The sequence below is a fragment of the Salarias fasciatus genome, chromosome 7 (assembly GCF_902148845.1).
Source record: "Salarias fasciatus chromosome 7, fSalaFa1.1, whole genome shotgun sequence".
NCBI classification, from domain to species: Eukaryota; Metazoa; Chordata; class Actinopteri; order Blenniiformes; family Blenniidae; genus Salarias; species Salarias fasciatus.
The window spans coordinates 22,300,944-22,327,554 of record NC_043751.1 but is presented as its reverse complement, the minus strand read 5'-3'; the positions used below and the strand labels follow the sequence as shown (position 1 = coordinate 22,327,554).

The window sequence follows — 26,611 nt, the reverse complement described above, 5'->3', positions numbered from 1 at the left end:
ATATTCAAGACTCGTGATGAGAGGAGAAGGTAGATTTAAAGGGAATTAACCTGATGGTCTGTAAACAGGTCCAGGAAACGGTGCACCATAGCTTTAACTCGTGGTTCTGATCTGCTCCAGTTATCAGGAACCTCCAGAAAGGAACGCTGCCAAGAGAGAAAAAAAAAAAAGACATTTGAGGAGTTAAAGGAAAGACAGATCACACAGTTTTCACAATTACTACCTGCGAATCACAATGATTTGCAAAGATTGAAAACAGTCGGTGCAAAATTTGCGTGTGTGTGTGTGTGATACTGACTCGGGATCCTGCCGCTTGTGGTTGTCGCAGAACAGGAGGCAGGAGAGGGGATGTCCTCCATGAGGCCGCAACTCATGAAGACACCTGGGAAGAGACGAGAAAAAGGGGAACGATTAGGAAGCGAGGAAGAGAAGAGGAGAGGAGACGCCGGTCTGACATGAGACGATGGTCACCTGGGCTTGTCTTGCCCCCCTTCGATGTAGATCTGCCAGAACTTGATGTATCCGTCATGGCTGGCGGTGGCTAACACTGTCCCATCAGGAGAAAGGGCGCCTTCACTGACCCTCTACACAAACACAAGGCAAACATTTAACACGGGTATTAATGAGGAATCTACAGAACAACAATCTACTCAGCAGCTCACGCAACACATCGCCGCTATCCCACTTGTGGTCTGGATTTATGTAGAATTTTCATAATTTTGTCACTGTATTTTACAGCTTTTGAATATTTCATTAACTGATTTACCACATCCGTATAAAAGCAGTTTCATAATATCAACAAAAAAACCAAAGTGGGACTAACTTTTCCTTCATACAATGTAAATAAATACAGGTGATATAAAGTATGCTGTGAAGAGGGGAAAAGCTATTTACTCGATTCTGTTTTGTTACCTCCATGCGACTTCGTACATTGCATCCAAAAAGTATTTAATCATATTTAATACATTTGAACAAAACTTCGAAAAACATTTCTCACTTTGCCATGACAGGGTGCATTGCATGTAGATTGATGAGAGAAAAAAACAATTGATTCCATTTTGGAGTAAGGCCGTAACAAAGCAAAATATGGAAAAATTGAACGGGACTGACTTTCTGGATGCATTAAATGCCGCAACAGAGGTTTTAAGATTGGTTTTCCTGTGATAAATGTTTTTTTTTTTTTTTTTTACTTATTTTTCATCATTAATCTTGATGTTTTGTGGGAATTAATATGGAAGAGGATTAGGGCCAAACTAAAAAATATCTCTAAACCTTTTCTTAATTATTCAGATTTTTTTAAGCAAACAAAATAAAATCTTCCAATCTTTCACCCTAATCTTCTTACATATATACATCCATATGGTATGAGTTTAGCATTCCACTGTTGCTTTCCTGTGCTTGTGAAACACACTGCTCTATCTTTTTTTTGTCTGTAATTTAAACGGTAAATAAATCCTGACTCCTTTTCACTACTCTTCTCTGCACTTACAGATGTTAAGTTTTTGAGATGTTTTTGTCTTTATTTAATTCAAAGGCTGGAAACTGTGGAAGGATTAAATTATAATTCACACTATACAGATTAGACTGACTGAGGTAACTAACAAAGCTTTTGGTCAAACAGTTTAAAAGAGGAAAAATGTTCAAGTTCCTTTTACACAAACTGGTATTTTTAACACTGGATCGACTGATTTAATCTGGATGCTGTGATGTTTAATCTGAATTTCCTGCTGACTGCTGCAGCTCTGTGGTGTTTGAAGAGCAAATGCAGGATTGTTGAGGTATTTTCAGCAAGCGAGGCTTGACCTGAAAACCTTCTGAAGACAAAAAGACTGTAAACTTCAAACCTTCATCATAAATGTTTTTAAGTGTATCATTATGTAAAGCTTAAACAAAACAAGTACTTCCACGTAGATCTTTCACAGAAGATGAGCTTGCAGATGTTCATCATCCTGAAGGGAAAGGAAAGACTCACCTGGGTGTGTCCTTTGATTGTGATGAGGCCTTCTTTCAGCTCTGTGGCGTCGACAGGCCAGCTGCTGTTGTTGGCTCTCAGGACCTCCAGGTCCCACACCTCCGCCTGGACGGGAGGAGAGTTACACATGAGGTGTGTCCTGATGTGTTTTGTCCCCAGTAATGGGGTCTTACAGATAAAGTAAGTGCAGCAAATTTGTAACATTTCTCTTCTGATTTGTACACTTTTGACTGCATCATTCAAGGGAGAGTACAATTCATATAAAAAGGAAAATGATGCCAAAACGTTTTTTTTAAGTATGGATATTCCAACAGCCATTTGAGCAATTTTTCTCAATTTTGAGCTGCAAGTGAGAACGACAACTTAACAATGAATACTAAACCGCAACTAAAAATGGATCTTCTTTGCTTTAGTTTAGTCAGTCTCCACAAAGTAGAGTGAGTCATATTTCAATAGAAAGCAATCTCCACGCCAAGGGGATTCAATAGGCGGCCCCTGCTGGGCTGGATCCAGCTGCTGCGGTAACATAAACCAGCTCTCACTTGATAGTGTTAATATTGTGGTCAGCTACGAGGGCAGTCCAGGTCGGAAGAGGCTTTAGTGTCTGTTGTGTGAACTACAGCTTGTTGCTCTCATTTCATCGCAATCAGATCAGACACAGAAGTCAAAAAACACAAAATACTCCACACTCAGTTTGACAAAAACAAACTTCTCTAAACTAACTCGGCAAACTAAACTACGATAAAAACACAACCGCTACTAATACTGTAACGCTAATTTGAAAAAACACAAAAATGACAATTAAACTCCCCACACCATCAATTCCCATGGTGCATTGCAGTCCAGCAAAAGTGACTGGCTCCGTTGACTCAACATGAATTTACGCTGTCTGTGACCTCTGGAATGACAGCAGTTTGAAACCCCTGACAGATCTGTAAACTATTGGTGCAGCACTGGAGTTGTGTCAACCAGCTGAAAGCTCAAACTTGTTTCTCTGGCAGTTTGTCGTTTCTGCACCCAGTTGTGTGAAACACCCGTACCCTGTCTTCATGGAGGAGAGCCAGAGTCTGGCTGGTGTCGTCTTGGTTCTCCTCATTGTCGTCCAGGATGAACGGACACCAGATGAGGCGGCGGTGTGAGTTCAGTGGAGTGTCTTCTGGCCGCTGGATGTGAACCACAATCTGCTCTCTGTGGGTAATTCTGGTTGAGGAAAACATTCCTGAAGGTAGGATCTACAGTAGACCTTCCAGGTCTCTGTGCGGCACACTGGTGAACGGCTGCGCTAAACTTTGAGATTATCACTGCTTTTGTGGTTTTTCCAGAATTTCAGAAAATGCACGCCACTTCTGCTTCTCACTTCTCTGAATACCACCAGCACTGCCTGTCCACCACTTTAACTCACGTTTCATGAGCATGCCAGCTCGTCATGCTCCCTGCACTGTTTGTGGCTAAACAATAGACACGAAGCAAAAAAAAAAAAAATGATGAGGACAATATCTCACATAAAAGTAACTAGTAAGGTAGGCGAACTGTCTGCACCAAGTGATGACTGATTCATTCAAAACATTAATAAAATGATGATGTCCAGTGTTTAAGGACGGGTAACATCTGCTGCAGGAGCACAAACAGGCTGCAGTGAGCAGAGATTTATCATGTCATTAATATGGACACATTTATTGAAAGCTTATTTTTAACATTTAAAGCTCTGCGTAAAGTTCAGCTTACGTTATTTGGGCCGACTGATTTTCTGTCAATATGTGAATCAGAATATCATATATGCAATGACAACAGCTAAGATCTACGTCTGCATATCTGCTCTCTCTCACACACACACACACACACACACACACACACACACACTCCGTCATTCACATGAGGATACAGTATCTTGCTGCCTGTGCAGGTGAGCTGCCACACCATCAGGTTGCCCGCCTCGTCCACACAGCCCAGCAGGGAGGAGTCGAGGTGGGCGAACGCCAGGTCTGTGACGCCACCGGTGAATCCCTTCAGCAGTGTGCGCTCGACTAAATTGTCGCTTAGGACTCGGATCATCGCATTGTTGGCGGCTCCTGAGGGAGGAAGTGTTTATTGAAAAACGGAGAGAAAACTAAAAGCCTGTGGTTCCAGCACTCACACACAATGCAGATCAAATCAATTAAATAACCACAGGAAGAATCTGTTTCGTATTCAGTGAGATACTGGATGAAAACAAAAAAAAAAAAAAAAAACCTGAAACATTTTGCCCCTTTTAGAGACCTTCAGGAAATAACGCTACATGGTCACAAGCAGTAAATGGCTGTAAGCGTCCCAAAGGTATGTTTAAAAAAAAAAAGGCTTTCATCCATGAAGTTCAAGTTTGCATAGATGATCTCCAGCAGAGCAGCCAAAGCTTTAATCCATAACTTCAGGGTTTTACATAATTTCAGAAAGGATTCGTTGCAACAGCAAAAAATAAATACCCGCAAGATGTGAGTTCAGAGGGGTTATGTTTGTTTGCCAAGGCTACCTGTCAGATCAGTTCAATGTCTGTATTTTTCTGTGTTGCAAAAACATCTACTGAGCTCCAAACTTTTAAAATGATGATGAAGAGAAAACAACTTTAAAAATGATGATGAAGAGGAAACAGAAGTTGAACAGGAGAGCTCAGAAAGGTCAGCACACAGTTAAAGAAGGAATGTTTGTAAAAATCAAGAAAACCGGGTTAGCGATATCAGCAGGAAGCTTTTTTTCTGCCTGTCAGTGCTGACGGTGACATGTTTCAATGCTAGGAGAACGACAGTGTGTTGGATAAGAGGCTAACCGGGCAGCCGCTGCTGCCCTCATCCAGAGAAACACAAAGGGAGCCTTGTAGCCTTTAAATAACATTATATGGCATTTTCTGAAAACATCACTACATACTAACAGGACCCATTTAAATTGTCCGTGAAGGTGTTTGATTTTTACTAGAAACTGAAAGGCGTGAGACAGTCACCTCTGATGGCGTAAGCCAGGAAGGCGTTGGACACCGCGATCAGTCTGCCGTAATAATACTTGTGCTCCCAGTCGAACTTTGCAACAGGCTGAATCTTCACCTGAAAGAAACAAATCATTCCTTTCAAAACACATTTTATAAAACACAATCCAATGCAGGTTACAATAGCAGCATGTAAACACTACCGGATTAAACTGGTCCAGTTTGATGAAAAAACAATGGAATCAGAGTACGTGGTGAGAATCTGTTTATGATCGATCAGCACATCTCTTTTTCATTAGAATCTGAACAAGGAGGAAGTTTCTTCAAAACAAACACATGAAGCTTTTTTGGTTGAGCCAACAAATCCAACATCAATAACTCGCGAGCTTCTGGCTAAAGACTGATGTGGGACTGTGTGCACACATCTCATCACTTTATTCAGCGTTCATGCAAACAGGACAATTTGATCTCTCAACCAGAAAGAAAACAGTCAGACTTACTGCTACGGTCACATACTTCATAGTGAAATGTATCAGGAAAAGATAACATTCAGATGAAAGGGGAAAAAAATGCTGCAGTGGTCTTTAAAAGCACTGCAGCCTGTCACTCCAGAGAAAGCAAACTCATGACTTCATGTTGAGTCATCGCAGGTTTTGATGATTATAAAAAGAACAGCAGCGGATGGTTTCCAGGTACAGAGTGTTTCAGACGCTGGCTGTCTCTGCTGATTCTCACCTTGTTGCTGCCTCGAGCCTTGCTGTTGATGGCGGAGTCTTGACTGGCCACGATCTCCACGTTGTTGGAAGTGATGGGAATACAGGTGGAGCCGTCGTCTCCGGAGAGGCGGCTGAAATCACAGCACGTCAGTTCAGCTGCTCAAGCAAAGACATTAAAGAGGCTGACTCCACGGAGGCCACTCACATTATCTGAATCTCCTGAGCACTGCTGAGATCTGTGGAGATGGGCCTGGAGGACTCAGACATGGTCGACCTGTCGGTGTTTCCCAGCACTCCCAATAACCCATTCAGCTCTCCATTGAAGGAGGGTTTCCTCTGACCGTCACCTGACTGCGAATCTGGGGAGGAAAACGACAAACAGCGTCTCTCTGAGACACGTGGGGGAAAAAAATCCAAAGCCTGTAGAGCCGTGGTCTTCAAAGTGAAGAATTCTTGAGCCTAAAACACAACAATCTATCGCACCAAGTAAGCTTCAGTTGAATAACAAATTTACACATTTTCATATTGGAATTCTATTCAAATTCTTATTTTCAGTCAGATAAAAAAAATAATACAAAAGCCAATAAGTTTTTATCAATGACCCAGCTTGATTTTTTTAATACCAGTCTGAACATTGTTTTTATATTTTTCACTTCTGCATCATTCACTCAGATGGCGTGAGGAGCTCCGACAGCTTTCAAACAAAGATGCAGCAAGTAACACATGGAACAGAGAGTGAAGATGAGTTTGTAATATTCTCAGGTGAGCAAAAGGTAAATTATTGTTCAACTAACATGTCCATTTTTTACAAAGTGGGCAAACATTCTCATCTTTGCCTCCACATGCTGGGTATCTGAGCACTGCCTGATGTTCCTTTAAGACAGAGAGGTCTGAACTGTGCTAATCACACATTCTTGCTAACAAAGATCCAAAATCAATGTCAGTCTAATTTTGGGGCACTTGTTTTCCTCGACATACATTTTTAATGACTGCACTCAGTCTGTGCTGACCAGCTCCAAAGCGCCGATTGTGTTCCTGCTGGCTCACAGCCATTAAAATGCTAGGACACTTCAAAACAGAGTCCAGCTTTAAGCTGTTTGCCACCTGTTCTCTATCTTTACTAATGAATCTGAATGTCTCACAGTAGACAAGTACATAAGCATGAAAACTGTTTTTTGAGGCTGATTTCCCGTGTGATCTTAACTCACATAATGAACATTTAAATGCTCATTCAGTGTAAGTGATTGTTAGCTCGTACCTTAGTGACGTTTTGTCTAAATAGTCATTTTATATCTGAATTAACAACTGTTTCACACCAAGGACACGAGGACATGTAAAAACAACCAATCATTCCTCTTTGTATTATTTACATAGTTTTGGAAGTGTTGTGGAGGTTAGACTGTAATTTACAGATGAATGGATGACACAAAGGCTATGTTATGTTAAAGAACTTTTGAATCATGTAAAATCCTAATAAAAAAGAGAAAAGGGGGGGGGGGGGGGGGGGGGGGGGGCTTGCACACATGCCTTTTTTAGGTCCAAACTACTGACTTTTTGGAGCAAGTGCAGGATACTTGATTAGGTACACCTGTTCAACAACTCATTAATACAAACAGCTCATCAGCCAATCACATGACAGCAACTCAATGAGAGTGAGTTGAGTGACTTTCAATATATAGCATAGTTGTTTGTCTACTGATCTACCTGGAGAACGTGAGAAAATATGCAGCCAGTAATAGTTCTCTCAGACAAAATACCTTGTTGATGGCAGACGGCAGAGAAGAATGGCCAGATTAGAAAAGGCAACAGTAACTCAAACAACCACTGGTTACAACCAAGGTGTACATAATAGCATTTGTGAGCTTTCCCAACAGGGAACAAGTTTGAAGTTGATGGTCTACAGCAGAAGAAGGCTGTAAGCTCTGAACAGGAAACTGAGGCTACGGTTCATAATTACTGGACAATAGAAGATTGGAATCTTTTCAGCAGAATAATACACCATGTCACAGAAGTCAGATCACCTGAAACTGGTTTCACCAGCATAACATTCAGCTGTCTGTCCTCTGATCTCATACAAGCACCTCTGAGATATGGTGGAATTGGACATCCACAGTCAAATCTGAAATAAGTGGGAGATGTCATCATGTAAATATGGACCAAAATTTCAGGGGAATCCTGTGGACACCTTTTTGAACCCATGCCATTGTTTTTCATAAAGAGGTTGACAAGTTCATGTCGACCTGGATCAGAAACAAATAGTACTTTGCTTCTTCACCCTGTGTCTGTGGATGCTTCTACCAAGAACTCTGTCAAACACAATCCAAACACATGCATGTGAAGTTAATCTTTGACTCCCAATTAGTGTGTGTGGATTGACTGTCGAGTTGTGTTAGTCCTATAATGGATTAGAATAAACGCTCCACAGGAGAAAGAATACAAAGACATTAACACTGTATACTTAGGCATTTATCTCCAGTCAGTTTGTAACATTCAACACTGTCCAGCCTATTTCGTAGCCCTAACTAAAGTGTATATCTTGATCATGACCAGATTATTATTTGTAATTATAGTAAAAACTCAGTCTAAAGACATTAAAGTCCACTCATGGGCTTGAAGAGGTTGTGTGGGGTCAACAGGACATTTGGTATTGAGTCAGCCGAAATAAACAATGCTATGCCTTGGTGCTCTCACCCATATTTTCAGTGCATTGGGAGAATTTTATATTTTACTTTGAATGCTCTTAATGTGATTATTTTTATTTTATACTGAGTCCTTTGACAAATTCAATAACTATCTAAAGGAGAGGTTGTTGTTTCTACCGTTTCTCAATGAACACATACTGCTTAGTTGAATTCGTGTTAGCTCCATAACATAGACTTTCTACGCAGTTTGTGGAAGCTCATGCTTACTGTTGCTTTCGGTATAAAATTCTCGGTCTGAGTTCAAAGAAGTAACAAAGCACATTTCTCAAAAACCACGCAAACAAGTACAGCACTGATAGCATCCCCAAGAGTAATATTTTTTTAAGTTTTACTCACCTGGCAGCATTTCTAGACCAGAAAATACACCGAGACGTCAGCTAGCTCCGAGCTAACTTGGAGGATAACCAAGTAAAGACTCGGAAATAACGGAACAAACACTTATCCAAAGAATAGTAGGAATAATTTGATAAACCCGCTGGGTTTGGAGTCGTTTCCTTGGCGAGTGATGTGAGTGCTGATGGATAGACTTTGCTCCGCTTAGCACTTCGCAGCTGCTGCGTGCTAAACCAAATCAACTCACGCTAGCGGGCTAGTTAGCATCTCGTTAGCATCCCGTTAGCGTGTTAGCATCCCGAGGCCTAAAACAGCGCAGCCGCTTCTCATTCACAGTCCGACTTACCGGCGCTGTTCCCGGGTCGGTCGAGTTTCAGAATGTCCCGGAGGTGCTGGGTCGCACCCTCAATGTCTATGTCGGAGCTGGACGCCATGGGTGAGGGAAAAGGGGGAGGTCGGGTCGATTTTGGGGGGAGAAAATGATTTCTTGTGAATTCGATGCTGTTTCACTTCACCCAGAGCAACCGTCCGCGCCGATTCGAGTCCGGCTCGTCACTGCGTCGGGTCATTGGTTCCTACCTCCAAATCTCCGCCCGCCACAAACAGCACGCACAGTGGAACAGCGCCCCCTGCAGTCCAAAACACGGGACGGCACACACTCAGAGAACTGATTTCTTTTTTTTTTTAGAGCAAAGAGCTCATGTTGTAACTTAGCCTTTGTGGTTTTCAAATAATCCCCCGAGTTTAATTTATTTTTTCAAATAGCTGTCCTCACTATACATGGGATAATTCTCAATTTCATTAAAGTTTGTGTTTTACAAAATCATCGTCAATATTGAGGCACCTCACTTCTGTGAAGTGATGCAAAAACAGACACGCGGAACAACAAGTATTTATACGAGATATTTTAAACTCAGCGAAAAAGTCAGAGCTCAAATCTATTTTTTTCAGCAGGGTTCCTTCATTTTGAAAGAAAGTGCCCGGGCAACATTTGAATTTGTAGATTCAAGGACTCCTTTCAAATGATCTCACATATCAGATTCATACATTTTTACAACCCCCATCTTCTGTCACACCTCATCCTGCTCAGGGTCACAGGATGCTGCAGACCCAGCTGAGGAGGGATGAGGTCACCAAGCCTGGACTTGGAAAAAACTACTGGATGAAATTAGAACACCAATTGAGATTTCAATGAACTTGAATGTCTTTTTTTTTTTTTTTTTACATATAAATTGTTAAAATTGTCATGATCAGCTGTGCACTTTTGCATGCAGATGCCATCTAACACTTATTGCAGAATAAACGGAGGTTTAACACAAACGCCTTGAGGTGCTGAGACTTTTATGATCATTTCAACAAACAGTAAAATATTTTGTTCCCTTGCTTCTTTGATTTCAGTCCTTTCGTTGATTTTCATGAACTACTTGAAATGCCTGAGAATTTAAAAAAAAAAAAATCTACTGTTGCCGGTATTTGAACCCAGCCCGAGCCGGGGCCTTTCTGTGTGGAGTTTGCATGTTCTCCCCGTGTGTGCGTGGGTTCTCTCTGGGTACTCCGGCTTCCTCCCACAGTCCAAAAACATGCATGGTAGGTTAATTGGTCACCTTAAAATTGCCCCTAGGTATGAATGTGTGAGTGAATGGTTTTCTGTCTCTATATGTCAGCCCTGCGACAGACTGGCGACCTGTCCAGGGCATACCCCGCCTTCGCCCACAGCAGCTGGGATCGGCTCCAGCCACCCGCGACCCCGAAAGGGACCAGCGGCAGAAAATGAATGAATGAATGATTGAATGAATCTACTGTTGCAATGGGCCATTTTCACAGCTCCACTACTTCCTGAAATTAACTGTGCACATTCATTTCCTGTCTTGCATTATTGGCCAAAATGATTAATCCAGGTGTGTCTTGTTGCAGCAGTCTAAACCAGACACACCTGGATTAATCAGTTTGGCCAATAATGCAAGACAGGAAATGAATGTGCAGTTATTTTCAGGAAGTAGTGAAGCTGTGAAAATACCCCATTACATTTTTTAAAAAAGCTTTTAAAAGTCAGGGGAAAAAAAACTATATGCAAGTTTTTATATATACTCCCTTAAAGTGAACATTTTTAACTTTAACAGGAAAAAAAAAACTGACCTGTGAAGCACAAATACCTTCCAGGATGACAAATACTTTAAATGCATAGCTACTCGGCACCTTCTGAAGCACTTGATGAACTTTGTTTTTGGCTGTTCTCACAAACAGCTAGTTGATGTCATGCTACAGGATTTCCCTGAACTACAATATATTTTTTCATCTGTCACAAGATATTTCATTTTACCAGCTCGTTGCCCACAAGCAGTAACAAGCATAGCTCTTCTCCTGTAAGTCAGAAGTTGAGATCAAATTCAGTCTTCAAAATGTGTCCTAACGAAGTTGCTCAAAGTTTGACCCTATAAATCATTGAACTGACTTCTTCAGTGCAGACCGACACCGAGGCGCTATGCCTAGTCATGAGGAACAGATAAAACAAGTCCACACAGTTAAGAAAAGAGTCCAGGTTTTATTGTGTATCGTGGCTGTAGTCCATGTTAACTGTCAAACATGTGAAAGAGGCAGAGAGACAGAAAATGCAAGATTGGAACAAATAACAGCAAAGGTCAACCTTCATGTCCTGCACGATTCTTTGGTTTGCAGGAGCAAAACCTGGTGATTAAGAGCGAATCGTGGTCAAGTTAGCATCTGAGTGGATAGAACTCAATTGAAAGAGACAAAGACAAGCTAAAGAAAACACACTAAAACAAGAGTGGGGGGGAGGGGAGGGGGCGCTGACTGCAAACCGGAACATGGATCTACAGACCAGTCAACAGCAGTGCTAACAGAACCGGGTTAGAGGAGAGACGGGGGAGGCGAGCGGAGCAGAGCGGGTTAATGGCGTCGAGCAGCTGTTTGTCCTTCTGGTGGCTTGAGTGCAGATGCTGAAATGAGGGGCTCCCAGCGGCGTGGCAGACAGGGGCGTCTGATTGGTCGGCACGTGGCAGTTCTACTGGCTGGGCTGGTCTGCTGAACCCGCCTGGATGAGGGTCAGTGATCCACATCTAGAATCCCGTGTTAGCTCGTTCGCTCAAACAGGCGCTGATGAGACGGCAGGAGGGAGGGAGGACTGCCTCTCCTCCTCCTCCTCCCCCCCCTCATTTTCTCACTCCCTCTCTGTCACTCCCTCCCCTTCATCACACAGTGCCCCTTCACTTTGGCCCCGCCCCTGCCCGCCAGAGCGCCAAGAACGCTTAGCCAAAGTTGTGAAGAGCCAGCCTGAACATGTCATTGGTGCACACCCACGCGTCGTTAATGTTCTTCAGGATGAAACTCTGGTGGAAGCCCATGATGGGGTCTTCATCCGCCTGCACACAAACACAAAAACACACACACACAATCAAAAACACACCACTTTCCTTTTAGTTCACTTAGTTAATGTTTTCAAAACTGTTTTATTTCTACCGTAATGACTGGACTATAGTCAAACATGGTTTTGATCAATAGAATCTGCTGTATACCAGCGGAAGTGAACAAGCTGTGTCACCCAATGACCTGAAACTACGGCTCAGTGAGTGAGAAACAGACTTCAACAGTGACATATCTGATATTTGATCTGAAAAAAACGGAAGTTCGTATTTTGCGTCTATTAATCTACTGTCATCAGTCGACATTCTGATTGAAATATTTTGTTTCTGGATCAAATTTTGCAGGAAAATTCAATCTAGAGCCCCCATTATTTATTCATATTTTTACATTTTTCCCCCCTAGAGAAGTTCTGAAAATGATCACCACTAACAAAGCCATGAACACGGAAAACCAAGTGATACAAACACTAAATTATAATAAAACTTAATCATAATGCTGAGATTTATTTGAATTTGCATTTTTCAAACTATCTCAAAAACAGAATCTCCTTTTGACAGTTCAACTGTAGTTTAATTTCATCTGTTTATATTAAACTACTTTCTGATTGTGATGCATTATTGTGATATATTTCTGCACACTGCTTAAGTCAACCTTCAACCATCAATAACATCAGTCAACATATTGTCTCATTGACATTACTGCTGAAGTTCTAGTTACAACACGACGAGACCTAAACCAACACCAGTTAGATAGCCAAACTAGCACAAGCAAATGAAAGCGTACATGTGAGTTTGACACTTTCAGGGAAAAACATAGAAATAAAGGCTAAGTAGCCCAAAAACTTGTTCATCTCCTCTCAAAAAAAATAAAATAAAAATAATGCACACACACAAATGTCTTCCAGAGTATCTGCATTAACCATTGTGGAACCACTAAAATGATTTTCAACTACTTTCTAGCGTTGGAATTGGCTGAGGTGCGATACTCCCCTAGAAACAGATAGATGACGGTGTTACTTACTTTAAGCTGTCCTACGACCATACTCAAGATGCAGCTGTCTGGAGTTGGCTGGTGGTCCTGCGCTGTTATACTATGCGCTATTTTTGTGAAGGGGAGACTCTGACAAACACAGAGGAAAACCATTTACAAAAAGGTAGAGCGGACAGAGAAATCAATTTAACAAGGATTCTGCTAAATATCTGCCATTCTTGTCATTAAAGAAAAAAAGAAAGAAAGAAAAGACACAGAACCACAAGCTTTTTTGTTCACATGAGTTTGAGGACTCAGATCAACTCACAGAGAGTTTCTCGACTATCGCTCTTTTCCCCTGGAACTGCTGACCTTCCCACGTAAGGCATGATGCATCGATCTGTGTGGAGAGAAGGGAGGAGAGAGGGATGGGAGGAAGAAGATGAAGCTGTCTGCATGAGAGGAGTTGATGAAAATCACCTAGTCTTTGTGCTTTGAGTTTTTTGCCCTTTAATAAGGGTGCTTGTTCATTGGCTTGTTTTTCTCCCCCTTCTTCAGTGTTTCAGAGGAGGAGATGTTTGTGTTCATTTTTGTCCTTCTGCTGTGTGGATGTCAGGTGCGATCCATAGTTAAAGTAATCAAGTAGAGCAACTCACACTCAACACGTTCAGGATATAAATGAAGCCAACCAAGTTATTGTTGTGGAATTTATACGCAAGGAAGCAGAGGATGAGGCTCAAAACAACAAAAAATGTTTTGGTGCAGTGCTGTGTGTCGTTTTGATTGTTTTCAGTTTTATTTCTATTGGGTATTAGCAGTCTGACAATGTATTCAGGTGGCTGTGATTTTCCTCATGCTGTGTGGTCGTACCGTCAAGAAAGACACTTTCAATATTTGTCACGACATGACAAGTTCCCCCAAAGAATCTGAAATTGATTACTTAATTATATATATTTTTAACAAACAGGGAGGTAAAAAAAGGCCCCTGGTGAAATACTTTGCTCTCCCAGTCAGAGCATTTAAAAGGCCATCTTTAAATACATACACCCATATGTATCCTCAATAGCTTAAAAACAAAACAAAAAAAAGAGATCTGGAAAAAGCATGAGCAGTTATCCAGATCTCTAAATCCCACAAAAGTGTAGAAATTTAATTTTGACAAAAGATTTTTTGTATGTTTTTAAATATGTACGAAAGAGATGAAATAAAGATGAATAATGTGTGATTTGCGCGCCCGTCGGGAATGAGAAACGCTGCATAGTTAAACAGTGTGGAAACAGTCTTACACTGTTGATTATAAAACCTTAATCAATTATTAACTGGGTTAAATCCTCAATGAGAAACTGCTCAAACCTATTCTCCCTACTAAAGCCAGTATGAATGAACATTGATGAAGCAAGAGCAGACTTCAGTCAGAGTATTTGAAATATGCACAAAACATGGACTTTTCGTTTGTTTTTTTAATAATTCCATCTGTCAGTTCAGAAACAGGAAGAATAACAAACCAGGGTCACAAATGCTGGTAACAAGACTGAATAAAACTAATTAAACAGGGAACTATAACCAGGGTTGGGGAGTAACGGATTACATGTAACGGTGTTACGTAATCAGGATACAAAAAAATTGTAACTGTAATCCGTTACAGTACACGCAAAAAATATGTAATCTCGTTACAGGTACTTCTGATAAAAACACGGATTACTGAGCGGGATTACTTTTGAAAATCAGACAACACACATCCGCGCCGTATACAGACATCGTGACACTTTACGACACTTTACAGCACTTTACGGCACAAACCGCCACACCGTAGATCTATAAACAATAGACACCGTAGATATAGATGGACGCCGCATCGACCGCTGTCTTGTACATCTACCCAGACATACAGTAGGTGGCGGTATGCACCTAAGTTGTTGGTCGCCACCCGCCATTGTCCCAAAGAAGAAGAAGAATAAGAAGAAGACCGCTGTCTTGAAGCAGCCTCCTGCTCTACTGATATGTTTAACCGTGAATGAAACAACCCGCGCTGCCATTGACTTTACCCCCTGCTGCTGGAGTCTTGGCTGCTCCAGGGAGAGAAACTCATTCTTTGGCTGGAAACGTAGACATTTTGTATTTAAGTCAGATGAGGACCAGGACTTCTCTGTACGATGTAAATCCTGCCTCCAGCTGTGAAAATGCTCTCAACATCCAGGAACTCATCTGAGTCCCTGGATCTGAAGACACATCTTTCTACAGGTATGAAACACACCTGAACTCACAGTGAAGCTGAAGTGTTATTAGCCTGCTAACCTGTCAGTAACCTGCTGCTGAGAACCACAGCCTCACCAGGCTGAACTCAGAAGAATCTGATGGAGGAAATAATATCTTCAGCCTGTATGGAGGATTTATTGGAGATTGCTTGTTTCCTTCTGTCACTGAGGAATGAATCAACTCTGAACTCTTGAAAAAATACTTTGTATGGCATACCTGAAGACAAACCCTGCTCCTCACTACAGCAGTACAGCTACACAGCAGATTGAGTATATACAGTATAATATAAATGTGTGTTAACAGTGTCAATGCGGCTCCTGGTGCTGCTGCTGGACTGTAGAGCTACTAGAGGAACACAGTCTGAACGGATGGTTCTGATCCTGAGTCAGAAAGAAAGAAAGTCAGATTCTCAGTAGGTTTAGAGGATGTCATGTTGTTGGTATTAATTGGGGCTGAACTTCCGAGTTCAGCAGAGTTCAGAACACTCAGAGCATTTAGTGTTTACTGTGTGGAGTTGTTAATACACTATGAGGACGACACATTGTATTTGTCTTTATTTTTTATGTTTGCTGGTGAAGTAATCAAAAAGTAACTAAAAGTAATCTGGTACGTTACTTTTTAATTGAAGTAATTAGAGTAAGTTACTGATTACATTTTTTGGCAAGTAACTTGTAACTGTACCGGATTACAATTTAAAAGTAACCCTCCCAACCCTGACTATAACTGAAAGAACATTAAAGCAAGTTATGTAGAGCTGAAAGCTTTTCTGTTAAGTTTGTGTCAACCGAAGTACAGAAACAGTGTTTTACCGTTACACCTTTACCTTGACGTGGAAGACACGAAACATTTATTTGTTTTTAATAGACAATGCCTGGAATTAAAATTAGTCTAATAAAGCTTTAGGAATAAGAAACTGCTGCAAAAGGCAGAAATGTCAGTCATAAAGTATGAAATGTACACGTGTCAAATCCTGAATCCAGTGAGAATAGAAAAGAGTTCATTGTGTTCAGGATTTTTTAATCAGGTTTGTAACGCTCCTGTTTCAGCTTAACGGCTGCATACAGACTAATGTAAACTCAACTGGGCTTTCTGTACCTGGAGAATGACAAAGTTCTCACAAGTTATATATAAAAAAAACATCCTGAGAATATTTATTTAGCAGACTCTGGACATGATTAGACGCTTGCTCTTACTGAATCAAGTTTTGCATATGTGGTTTCAGTGGGTTTATATTCACTACAGTGATAATTGAGTATCTATGCACAAAACTGAAAATATGTAAGAGCAGCACATTTTGAAAAGAAATGTGTTTTCTACATTTTGTAGCAGCAATGTTTTATCTGTGGCTATGTGACACATCAACTTTAACATTATCAAAACGTGCAATAAACATGGCGTAAGACCGACTGAACTTTGATAGATTGTTTCCATGCAATATGCATTCACGCCCCTGATGCCAACTAATTTGGCCAAAAGACTGTTGAGAGATCATATTTCACTTCAATATTTTAGCATTAAATCAATCCAGAAGCACAAAAAAAGAAAAAACAAAACAAAACAGCAAAGTCAATCAACCATACATGTGCATATGATGGAAAACAACACTCACATATATGGATCCGAGTAGTGATCTGTCAGAGTCGAACATCTGGTAGTAGTGCTGCACGAAGCTGGATCCTATCTGCTCCCACAGAGGCTGGTCCACCATCCTGAATCACCCTGCAACACACACTGGGTTCAAATATCACTCCAACACGGCAACTCCACAGCTGCATCACTTAACATCGCTAAATCAAGTAGATGGCGGGAAAAAAAAAAAAAGAAAACACAAAAACCTAAGCTAACACAGTCCAGATGGAGCAGGGGGTCTGCACCCTGTGGCTCTTTAGCTCCTCTGTAGCAGCTCTATGAAGTTCTGAAGAAGCTGTACATGAACAACCCTTTTACTTATTTATAATAATAATTACACACTACAGTAAATGTTTTAAGGACTCTTAACTGTTGGATAAGTGATTTAAAAATGAAACAAGAAAGGATACCAGTAAAAAGGGGAAAACGGCTAGAACTGAAGAAATGAAGAAAAAAAAGGGCTGAAACAACTTCTAACAAAACCGATGACTAAAAATTCTGAAAGAAAAAAAAAATTAAAAGATAAAAATAACATGGAAAACTGCTTAAGGAATCAAAACAGCTAAATCATCAAAATGAGCAACCAAAAAACGTGCTGCGAAAGCCGAGTGAAACTGCTAAACTCAGGTACAAAAACAGGTCAAATGTAAAGAAATGTTTACTATTCTGAATTGTAGTGACATTTCAAAAACGCAAAGGACACAGTTTCTGTAGGTCTCTCAAAACTATATACTTAGAAGTTGCGTTAGCCTCATTTTAAAGGTTAAATGTGTTTTGAGGGTCAAGTTCAATTGGATTTGGTGTAAAGTCACAGAAGTGTCTCTTTTGGTCATGAAGGTTGCAGACCTCTGGATTTCAGTGTGTTCAGCTGCCCCCTTTTACAGGCAGTGTTACAGCAAATCATTGCAACGTCCACAATTGTCCTGGTTCCTAAAGCCACCCAGGTCCCACACGCTCAAAGCCAACACTTAACCTGATGTTTGACAGGATGTACACTTGACAGGAAAGTCCCACTTGATCCCACTTGTAAAGTTCTAACAGGATGAAAAATACAATCGGTAAATCCATAATTTGTAGCTGCTGAGAGACGATTTGTGCAGTCTGCACAGCTACACTACAACGTGAGGAAGAAGCTTCCTGTATTGGGATGAAAGACATCCAAAAACGTATACTTCATTCTATGTTCTGACCAAAGATCACTTTTTTTAAATGCTATGAAGAAGAATGCTATAAATCATGCCTCTTTGTAGTGATCAATAACATCATTTGAAAGTTGCTTTATCATTCTCTGCACCTTACAGCTCATTTTACACTGAGTCACTTTACTCTGCACATTTGATACATTTTATGTGTACATAGTTTACTTCATTTTTAATCATTTTTCATGGTATTTAAAACTGGACATACGCTTTGGATGAACTGCTTGCTCATCTTAATAGTTGCATGTCCTTTTCTTTTTGGCACAGTTGTAGATGAGGGGCAAATTTCATAGTGTACAAAAAAGTGTGACTGTATAATGTCAATGATCTATCCATCTATGTTAATATATTTTAGCTGTCATAAAAAAAGGTGCAAGAGTAGTGTCATAAATTAAACTGTATGTAGAAGTTGCTTCATACTGTAGCCATACATGTTAAGTGGAAGAGAACAAAAACTGAGAACATAAACATCCATCCATCCATCCATCCATCCATTTTCTACCGCTTATCCGGGGCCGGGTCGCGGGGGCAGCAGTCTCAGCAGGGATGCCCAGACTTCCCTGTCCCCAGACACTTCCTCCAGCTCCTCTGGGAGGATCCCAAGGCGTTCCCAGGCCAGCCGAGAGACATAGTCTCTCCAGCGTGTCCTGGGTCTTCCCCGGGGTCTCCTCCCAGTGGGACATGCCCGGAACACCTCCCCAGGGAGGCGTCCAGGAGGCATCCTAAACAGATGTCCGAGCCACCTCAGCTGGTTCCTCTCGATGTGGAGGAGTAGCGGCTCTACTCCGAGCTCCTCCCTGGTGACTGAGCTCCTCACCCTATCTCTAAGGGAGCGCCCAGCCACCCTACGGAGGAAGCTCATTTCGGCCGCTTGTATCCGGGATCTTGTCCTTTCGGTCATGACCCAAAGCTCATGACCATAGGTGAGGGTGGGAACGTAGATTGACCGGTAAATTGAGAGCTTCGCCTTTCGGCTCAGCTCCTTCTTCACCACGACGTACCGATACAACGACTGCATCACTGCAGCCGCTGCACCGATCCGCCTGTCAATCTCACGCTCCATCCGTCCCCCACTCGTGAACAATACCCCAAGATACTTGAACTCCTCCACTTGGGCTAGGGTCTCTCCACCAACCTGGAGGGGGCAAGCCACCTTCCTCCGGTCGAGGACCATGGCCTCGGATTTGGAGGTGCTGATCCTCATCCCTGCCGCTTCACACTCGGCTGCGAACCGCCCCAGTGCATGCTGTAGGTCCGGGTTCGATGAAGCCAACAGGACAACATCATCTGCAAAAAGCAGAGATGAAATCCTGTGGTTCCCGAACCGGACCCCCTCCGGCCCCTGGCTGCACCTAGAAATTCTGTCCATAAAGATTATGAACAGAACCGGTGACAAAGGGCAGCCCTGCCGGAGTCCAACATGCACCGGGAACAGGTCCGACTTACTGCCGGCAATGCGGACCAGACTCCTACTCCGGTCATACAAAGACCGGACGGCCCTTAACAAGGGGCCCCGGACTCCGTATTCCCGGAGCACCCCCCACAAGACACCACGAGGGACATGGTCGAATGCCTTCTCCAAATCCACAAAACACATGTGGACTGGTTGGGCAAACTCCCACGAACCCTCGAGCACCCTATGGAGGGTATAGAGCTGGTCCACTGTTCCACGACCAGGACGAAAACCGCATTGTTCCTCCTGAATCCGAGGTTCGACTATCAGTCGGATCCTCCTCTCCAGTACCCTGGAATAGACTTTCCCGGGGAGGCTGAGGAGTGTGATCCCCCTATAGTTGGAGCACACCCTCCGGTCCCCCTTTTTAAACAGGGGGACCACCACCCCGGTCTGCCAATCCAGAGGCACCGTCCCCGACAGCCACGCGATGTTGCAGAGACGTGTCAACCAGGACAGTCCCTGCACATCCAGAGACTTAAGGTACTCAGGCCGAATCTCGTCCACCCCCGGTGCCTTGCCACCGAGGAGCTTGCCAACCACCTCAGTGACTTCAGCTTGGGTGATGGACGAGTCCACCTCTGAGACCTCAGCCTCTGCTTCCTCCACGGAAGACGTGGCGACGGGATTGAGGAGGTCCTCAAAGTACTCCTTCCACCGTCCAACAATATCCCCAGTTGAGGTCAGCAGCTCCCCACCTCCACTGCAAACAGTGTTGGCGGAGACCTGCTTTCCCCTCCTGAGGCGCCGGACGGTTTGCCAGAATTTCTTCGAGGCCGACCGATAGTCCTCCTCCATGGCCTCCCCGAACTCCTCCCAGACCCGAGCCTTTGCCTCCACAACTGCTCGGGCTGCAGTTCGCTTGGCCTGCCGGTACCCGTCAGCTGCTTCGGGAGTCCCATGAGCCAGCAAGGCTCGATAGGACTCCTTCTTCAGCTTGACGGCAGCCCTTACTTCCGGTGTCCACCACCGGGTTCGGGGGTTGCCGCCACGACAGGCACCGGAGACCTTACGACCACAGCTCCGAGCAGCTGCTTCGACAATGGAGGTGGAGAACATGGTCCACTCGGACTCAATGTCCCCAGCCTCCCTCGGGACATGAGAGAAGCTCTCCCGGAGGTGGGAGTTGAAAGCCATGCTGACAGAGGGTTCCGCCAGACGTTCCCAGCAGACCCTCACAACACGTTTGGGTCTGCCAAGTCTGTCCGGTTTCCTCCTCCGCCAGCGAATCCAACTCACCACCAGGTGGTGATCGGTCGACAGCTCTGCCCCTCTCTTCACCCGAGTGTCCAAAACACGCGGCCGGAGGTCAGATGACACGACAATAAAGTCGATCATCGACCTCCGACCTAGGGTGTCCTGGTGCCAAGTGCACTTATGGACACCCCTGTGCTCGAACATGGTGTTCGTTATGGACAAACTGTGACTAGCACAGAAGTCCAATAACAGAACACCAGTCGGGTTCAGATCGGGGAGGCCGTGCGATCCAATCACCCCCTTCCAGGTCTCACTGTCGCTACCCACGTGGGCGTTGAAGTCCCCCAGTAGAACAATGGAGTCCCCAGTCGGAGCACTGTCCAGCACCCCTCCCAGGGACTCCAAGAAGGCCGGGTACTCTGCACTGCTGTTCGGCCCGTAAGCCGAGACAACAGTGAGGCACCTATCCCCGACCCGAAGGCGCAGGGATGCAACCCTCTCGTTCACTGGGGTGAACTCCAACACATGGCGGCTGAGCTGTGGGGCTACAAGCAAACCCACACCAGCCCGCCGCCTCTCACCGCGGGCAACGCCAGAGAAGTGGAGAGTCCAGCCCTTCTCGAGAGGTTGGGTTCCAGAGCCCAGGCTATGTGTGGAGGTGAGCCCGACTATATCTAGCCGGTACCTCTCAACCTCCCTCACAAGCTCGGGCTCCTTCCCCGCCAACGAGGTGACATTCCATGTCCCTAGAGCCAGACTCTGTGTCCGGGGATCGGGTCGCCGGGCACCCTGCCGTCGGCTGCCACCCAATCCACACTGCACCCAGCCCCTACGGTTCCCTCGGTGGGTGGTGAGCCCACCGGAGGTCAGGCCCACGTCGTCCCTTCGGGCTGAGCCCGGCCGGGCCCCGTGGGCAAAGACCCGGCCACCAGGCGCTCGCTCACGAGCCCCAACCCCAGGCCTGGCTCCAGGGTGGGGCCCCGGCTGCGCCATACCGGGCGACGTAACGACCTTTGTTCTTTTTCTACTCATAGGGGATTTGAGAACATAAACAGTAAAAGTTAAATATGGAGTAATGTATCATTCGCAAAATAGCCTCCATTTGGCTGCTAGCTTTTGAATTAGGTTGCCACCATAAGTTATTGCAACTTCCCATGAGGGCTTTGTTTGATTTAAACACTGGCTGTCAACTTGCTGCAACCAGGAAGATCGAACCAGACTTCTCCAATGCAAGGTCAAAACTTAACCTGAGGCTCCCTCAAGGTGAACCAATTAATAGGTTCCAGCTAATTCAATTCAACAAAATAACATGTGAATTTTATCACTTAGGTTTACTTTTCAGTATCAATATCCTCACATATAATTAATGATGTTATGTTAGATCAGACATGAGCCTCATTTCCAAAAATGACAGAAGATGATGGTCAATTAGTCTTCAGTTGAAGTTGGAATGAACTGCGATTAGTCCTTTAATATTGTTAATTCAAATGCACTTTAAGACCGCTCATTCTTGTTTTCAAATCAGTAACTTCAGATCTATTAAGTGGTTACATAATCAGGTAGAATCTGAATTTATGGAAGACAGGATCACATTTTTTTGTGGGCCCTATCCTGATCCAAGCTGCCTAATCCTGCTTTAGATTAAGGCTTCTCATCGTGGGAGGTAAACCTCTTCAAAAAGATCAGTGTATGGGGTATAAATATATAATTAAATATAAGAAGATGATCCCAGACAATCATCTTGGTGTGAGTGATTTGACTGAAGAGGAAGCACAAGAGCATGTTTAAGTCTTTTTGTCCATTCTCAGAAACAAAAAGAAAATACATTACTGGTTAAGTTATTTAACTTTACGATTGTCCTAAAATTCTAAAGAGTGAGCATCATTTCAGAGATTTGTAATCATAAAACAATAATAATCGAAAGTTTTCACTTAAAAATGTTTCAAAAAAACACAGATTTGGATTCTTATATATCATATTGGCCTGAATTTAGGAAGAAAACATGCTATGGCAGTGGTTTCAAAAGAAAAACTTTTAATGTTTCCTTGTAAATGAAATGCAGTTCTTAAAAAAAGAAGTCTGAAGACAAGTTTGAAATTACATTAATGATTAGACACAAAAAGCAGTAAATTAGGCTCTTACTGCACTTGCCCAAAAGGAAATCCCTCACTGACTCAGTAAATTGCATTGTACTGAAATTATGGAGGAAACTGCAAATGACAGTGTAAATACTGAGTTCAAACCAGCAAGTAAGGGAAGAAAAAAAAGCATTAAGGCTTTCCTCCAAACATTCCTTTCCTCTGCCAAGTTTATACTGTGTCTCAATCATACTCATCCACACTTGAGTGTCAAAAGAGGATATAAATAACACTATCTGAAGTCAATCTTTCATATTTTAACAGGGGTAAAAAAATGGATTATAATTAACAAGAACAGATAAAAGTTTATTGATCATTTGGGCTACGTTTAATCCCTTAAATTGGGGTTTCCAGCAAAACTATACATAGGAATGGATGGAAACAGCTGAGCTCATATGAGTAATTGTTAGACATGTACAATATAAAGAGAAATCTCACACAAAATGATCATAAGGGTTTACAAATTAAAAAGTTCAACGTTATAATGCCAGTTTGTCTCGTGTGCATGTTTGTGTTGTGATCTGTTAACAAAAGCTTGACCTGGGAATGGGCTCATGTACTAAAATAAATTTCACCAGGGCGTGTTTTGGCTGAGCACGCCATAACTTGTTCACTATGACACTGACAGCACGAGTCATGTGCTCCCACATTACGATACATGATCGCTGTAACAACCTGGGCTCTCAACATTAGCATACACAATCAAAGCACAGATCCACAGCACCGGCTGGGGGGGTAAAAAAGTAGCTGCGGCCTCATGTGAGAGTAGCAAACATTGATCGGAGAGAGATTAACTCGGGCTCGTTGGGGCATTTATGCTGCATGGCGCTTGTTTTAAGCTAGTTATCATTAGCTAACTAGCTGAAAACCGCTAGCCCGAGAGCGGTCGTGTTTGCTAACTCAGACAGTCCAGAAAGACAAGCAGTTCCCCGCCAGCTAGTGTTACATGTCAGATAAATTACATGTGAAGTTGGTCTGCTCGCCGGCGGCTAAAAATACCCCGTCAGCTCAAAGAGTTGAAGCCTCCTGTGGGCCCGCGCACGCAGCTCGTGAACCCCGGAGCGGCTACCCTACATAGGCGTGCCCGACGTTAGCTCCAAGCCGGGCGGGAGCAGCTCATTTAAATACTTATACCAAGTTGGGCCGGCCCAAATGTCAGCCCAAAGTGTCGCTTTTTGTTTTGGGGTATGTTTCCATTCACTATTTCGTGCCGGAGCCCCCTAAAAACAAGTAATGAAAACTTACCTCTCTCACTAACGCCGAGGCCGGCTGCACGATCGCCCAGTGCGGTGTCTGGTCCGCTGCATCAGCACGCACGTAAAGCGGTAGCGGGCCCGGTGCATTGTGGGTAATGTAGTGTTTAATTTTCAAACTCGACTTTCATTTACTTCCAAGGACTGAAAGTGGCTAAATGAGTTAGTAGTACATGTAGTTTCGCTTAGATTTTATGGGAAAAAGTTTTAAGATTGATTGAACTTGAACTGCCTCAGCTGAGCAAAATAAAAGTAACGCTGTAAAATGAGTAAAAAAAAAATTTAAAAAAAGGCTCTGAGCATAAAATACTATTTACTCTTTTTTTAATCAGTTACTTACTTGTTAAACTCTACTGACAAAAATTGACAATTGTATTTACTAGTATGAAATCAAACCTGTGAAATACATTCCTCCAAAAATAAATGGGCTTTATAGTAAACACACAATGAGAACTTTCTTTGTAAATCCCACTAGAGTGCACAACAGAGTAACACAGGACATTCTTTCCTGGGACCATCACATTGTATTACTTTTCCCCGTCAATAGTGTTACAAGGTGTTTTTACTGTCAATTCCATTCTTCCATCCATATACTAGTCCATGTTATGCTTTGCATAGTGATATTTATATTAATATTTGTTAGTTTATTTATTTTACTTACTTCATAACATTTTGGTCTGTTATATTCTAATCAGAGTTAAGCAACACAGTAAAGAAGTTCCTTCTGCAAAGTACTTTTTTATCTATTGTATTCTATTCTTTTCTAAATAAATGTACATTTAAACAATTGTCGTCTAAACATTCTTTGACAAAATGGTTCATTGCACATCAAAAGATTTGAATTAGTACTAGATTGAATTAGTATCAGTTTTACTCAGTCATACACAATTTTGATGTTAACTAAATGGATCACAGAACTGCATAGTGGTGCAGTGGTTATCACTTCCACAAGGATATCATGAGTTTGAATCCAGTCCAGGATTTTCCATGTCTGCATATTCTTCCTGTGCAAGGATTTTTTTTTTTATGGACACTCTGATTTCATCCCACAGTCCAATCGCATGAAGTAAATTGGTTATGCAAAATTGCCTGTAGATGTGAAAGTGGCATTATTTTTCCCAATATCAGGGCTTGTCAATCCTGATCCTCAAGATCTGGTGTCCTGCATGTTGTAGGCCTCTCCCAATAGCAGCACACCTGATTGCAATAAGGGCTCGTTACTGGGCTTTTTCACAATCATGATGAAGACGTCAACAGGTGTGCTGAAGCACATATTATCAGTCTGATTGACATATTTCTTACATGACTTTGGGCAGCAATTGGCACGGAAACCTGGAACTAAAAGTGAAGCCTGGTCAAAATGCAGCTTTTGGCAACACATTGCCTGCAGATCCATTGCTTTTCACTGGGTGCAGTCTTCACAGCACATTCCTAAAACATGCTTTTTTCAGTTCATTTTTCACTCCATGTTGACGGAAGGTGTACACATAATCGCTGTATCTCCATGTGGCTGGTTCTTCACCCAAACTCAGGTGGTGTTGGCTTGAACTCCTGTGCTCCGAACTTAGAGAAAAGGTGCAGAAAATAAATGAAAACGAATAGATGCTGCACACATCTTTCAAAAGCAGCCAGTATTGTTGCGCTTGTGAGCGGGAGTCTGTATTTTGGCCTTGGTTGTATCCATGGCAATAAGACAGAAGTCTCGTTTCAGAGCACTTTTAAACCCTCTTTCATTTGGGCCTCTTCTCCTTTTCATACAGAGAGGCTGAACACTCCATATAGTCACAGGAGTTCACTCCACATGTTGGTGCCTGATTACAATCAACTACCAAGTGTGTATCATGTTTCTAATAAATTAAAAAATAAAGTGTTAATGAGCTAATTAGCATCCAGCTGTGCCTCACATGAAATATGTCTTGTATCAGAAACTATGGTGAAGACTGGTTTGGTTCTGTTTTCCATCTGTTTGAATATTACTTATCAAAGGCACCAGTCAGGTCCAGGTCTCAGTAAATGTGCAGGCTCAGCGAATATCATGTCACCGGAATATGCTCAGCAACTTGTCACTGAGGGACTGTCTCACAAAGCCTCAAAAGCAACAGCAAAATCGACGACTTCAGGACACAGTGCACGTCTGAAAAGAGCTTATCTGAGGAGGCCACTTTATCATTAGCGGCACATTCAATAATCTCTGTCTGCAGGCTTTGGGGCTACAAGCACCCTGAGGCTGGTTGGTGTCTGTGCTGTCCTCATGTCACAGAAGTGTCAAACAAGAGATCAAGGGACTAAAACTAGTGAACAGAAAGGTTCAATCCCATGGTATGACCTTGAAAAGTGTTTAAAAAAAATCTTGCAAAACGACATCAGCATCAGCATCTTAGTCAAATCAGGAGAGATGCTAAAAGCTGCAGAAATCCTGTCATGAGTGAAACGCTACACTTTTTCCCAGTGTAGCATTTC

The 26,611-nt window shown here is 42.8% G+C and overlaps 2 protein-coding genes across 3 annotated transcripts in view; both read right to left on the bottom strand.

Moving 5' to 3' along the window:
• edc4 (enhancer of mRNA decapping 4) overlaps positions 1–9,213 on the bottom strand; it is a 33,665-nt gene extending 24,452 nt beyond the window's left edge. Inside the window, exons 1-10 of the mRNA XM_030096123.1 lie at positions 9,023–9,213; positions 5,847–6,000; positions 5,661–5,772; positions 4,944–5,043; positions 3,855–4,041; positions 3,013–3,160; positions 1,973–2,077; positions 472–584; positions 299–382; positions 51–146 (exon numbers count right to left, since the gene is read on the bottom strand). Coding sequence (XP_029951983.1) covers positions 51–146; positions 299–382; positions 472–584; positions 1,973–2,077; positions 3,013–3,160; positions 3,855–4,041; positions 4,944–5,043; positions 5,661–5,772; positions 5,847–6,000; positions 9,023–9,110 — 1,187 coding nt within the window. The 5' untranslated portion in view covers positions 9,111–9,213. The remainder of the gene's footprint in view (positions 1–50; positions 147–298; positions 383–471; positions 585–1,972; positions 2,078–3,012; positions 3,161–3,854; positions 4,042–4,943; positions 5,044–5,660; positions 5,773–5,846; positions 6,001–9,022) is intronic.
• Positions 9,214–11,198: 1,985 nt separating this feature from the next.
• On the bottom strand, positions 11,199–24,225 carry nutf2 (nuclear transport factor 2). Of its 2 annotated transcripts, none has more exons than XM_030097137.1 (5): positions 24,144–24,225; positions 16,892–17,011; positions 13,355–13,426; positions 13,078–13,176; positions 11,199–12,056 (listed from the first exon to the last, which is right to left on the bottom strand). In XM_030097137.1, exons 2-5 carry the CDS (start codon positions 16,988–16,990, stop codon positions 11,943–11,945), a joined length of 384 nt encoding a protein of 127 aa, XP_029952997.1. In that variant the 5' UTR covers positions 16,991–17,011; positions 24,144–24,225; the 3' UTR covers positions 11,199–11,942. The 2 variants fall into 2 exon arrangements, with proteins under 2 accessions (XP_029952997.1, XP_029952998.1); XM_030097138.1 differs by having other exon boundaries at positions 16,892–17,001; positions 24,144–24,210.
• Positions 24,226–26,611: the final 2,386 nt, after the last annotated feature.

Bases quoted from the DNA above. Each gene is read 5' to 3' on its own strand.
- nutf2 (XM_030097137.1), bottom strand. From the start codon at position 16,990: ATGGTGGACCAGCCTCTGTGGGAGCAGATAGGATCCAGCTTCGTGCAG. The intron at 13,427-16,891 runs GTGAGTGTTGTT...CTCTCCACACAG, and splicing joins CACTACTCGGATCCATATAT to ATCGATGCATCATGCCTTAC. The intron at 12,057-13,077 runs GTAAGTAACACC...GTTTGTGTGCAG, and splicing joins TGGTCGTAGGACAGCTTAAA to GCGGATGAAGACCCCATCAT.